Below are 1,520 nucleotides of genomic sequence, written 5' to 3' on the forward strand. Positions count from 1 at the left end.
GTTGACCAGTGACGTAGTTACGCACTAGAAAGACTTTGACAAGTTTCACTTTAGTCATACTCAAGAAAGTCCTGGAAGCGAAACTTTGGAGGAGGAAAAACACGTAGAATCAACAATAGAGTAAAGAAATAAGGCGTAACACCACCGACCAAACGTAAGTAAAGATAATTATTTCTTTTTTTTTCTTATTCAGGTTGGGTTAAAGCGGTCAAAATTGGGAGTTATTTTAGCATTTTTTTTTTGCTAGCTAAAGCTGAAACGGCTAAAGTAGCTAAAACTTTATTTAAAAAAAAACAAAACGCATGTAATACTTAAAATATGTTTTTCTTATGAGATGTTTATGTTTTTAAACTGTATTTAAAGGTGAACACGGAAGTAGGTCAGAAGTGTTGTTCAGAATAAAAGCCTGTAGGTGTATTTCCAGCAGTTTGCAGTGATTGACCTGAAGATTCTGTTGACCACAGATGGCAGAGGAGCTTGCTGAGTTACGTGAAGATGGAGATGGAGTTGGGGATTATGATCTGACAATGGGGGACACGACCGACGCCAAACCTGACCGTTCAGGGAGATTCCTCCTATTTGGAAGGTAACTTCCGCCTTTCTTACGCTTAATTTTAATTTCCTTTTCGAATCAAAGAGAAACTAAAACAAACAACAAAAACTGAAATTAACTTGCATATTATTTATCTCTTGGGGCTTTAAAAAAATTATATATTATATTTTTATTTTTAATACAAGCCACTTCTGATATATCTGCATTCTTCCTCTACTTAAAATGGGATTTTCTGTGCTTTTCATTGGTATTTTAAGGGGGTTTCCTGGTAATTTCAAGTTTCTTATCTCTTCCTGGAGCTCACCTTTCTAGCAATCTGACTGGTTAAACAAGCCTCCTCCAGCGCAATAAAAAGCTTAATTTCATAGTTGTAAAAAATAAACAAATTTGTGTTTTATTTAGTACTTTCAATGTAAATAAAATACTCTAATTAGCTTATTTTGTCAAGTTTTTTGTCCATACATTAACCATGTGTCAATGCTAAAAATAATTACTTTGTGACCCTAAAATAAGTACAAACAAATAAATTATTTGACAACCAAGCATAGATTTGCTATAAATATTTATAAAACAGCTGTTTAGCATAATGAAACTGTTTTTTAAACTACTGTATTGGAAAGAACATGGCAATAATTTTAATTTCAGTCAATTCAAAGCAAAATTCACACAGTAACTTGAATAGATTTTACTATGCTTTCATGAAATTTTGTTAAATGTTTTAAAACATTGTGCATACATAGTATTTTTCCCTAGAATAAAATTAAAATCTTTATTGTAGGCGGTTGTCTGCATGTCTGTTACATTCTCACTCACTAGGTGGCACTCTGGACCTTTTTTGGAACATGTATTGATTGGGTTCAACCTGGACACCTAAAAAAAATATGTAGTGCCTTTAAAGGATTATCATTGATATATATGTTCTGAAACTACAAATCAACCAATTTTTGGTTTTGTTTACATGTACAGA

General features: G+C 32.4%; 1 protein-coding gene across 2 annotated transcripts in view; it reads left to right on the top strand.

Moving 5' to 3' along the window:
- Positions 1-6: 6 nt before the first annotated feature.
- The window catches only part of casp7 (caspase 7, apoptosis-related cysteine peptidase), a 9,806-nt gene continuing 8,292 nt past the window's right edge, over positions 7-1,520 (top strand). The window contains exons 1-2 of one of the 2 annotated variants that reach the window (XM_036217151.1): positions 7-154; positions 425-586. In XM_036217151.1, coding sequence (XP_036073044.1) covers positions 465-586 — 122 coding nt within the window. In that variant the 5' untranslated portion in view covers positions 7-154; positions 425-464. The remainder of the gene's footprint in view (positions 155-424; positions 587-1,520) is intronic. The other variant, XM_024285484.2, reaches the window with a different exon arrangement.

This window comes from Oryzias melastigma, linkage group LG19 (assembly GCF_002922805.2).
Source record: "Oryzias melastigma strain HK-1 linkage group LG19, ASM292280v2, whole genome shotgun sequence".
In the NCBI taxonomy this organism is placed as follows: domain Eukaryota; kingdom Metazoa; phylum Chordata; class Actinopteri; order Beloniformes; family Adrianichthyidae; genus Oryzias; species Oryzias melastigma.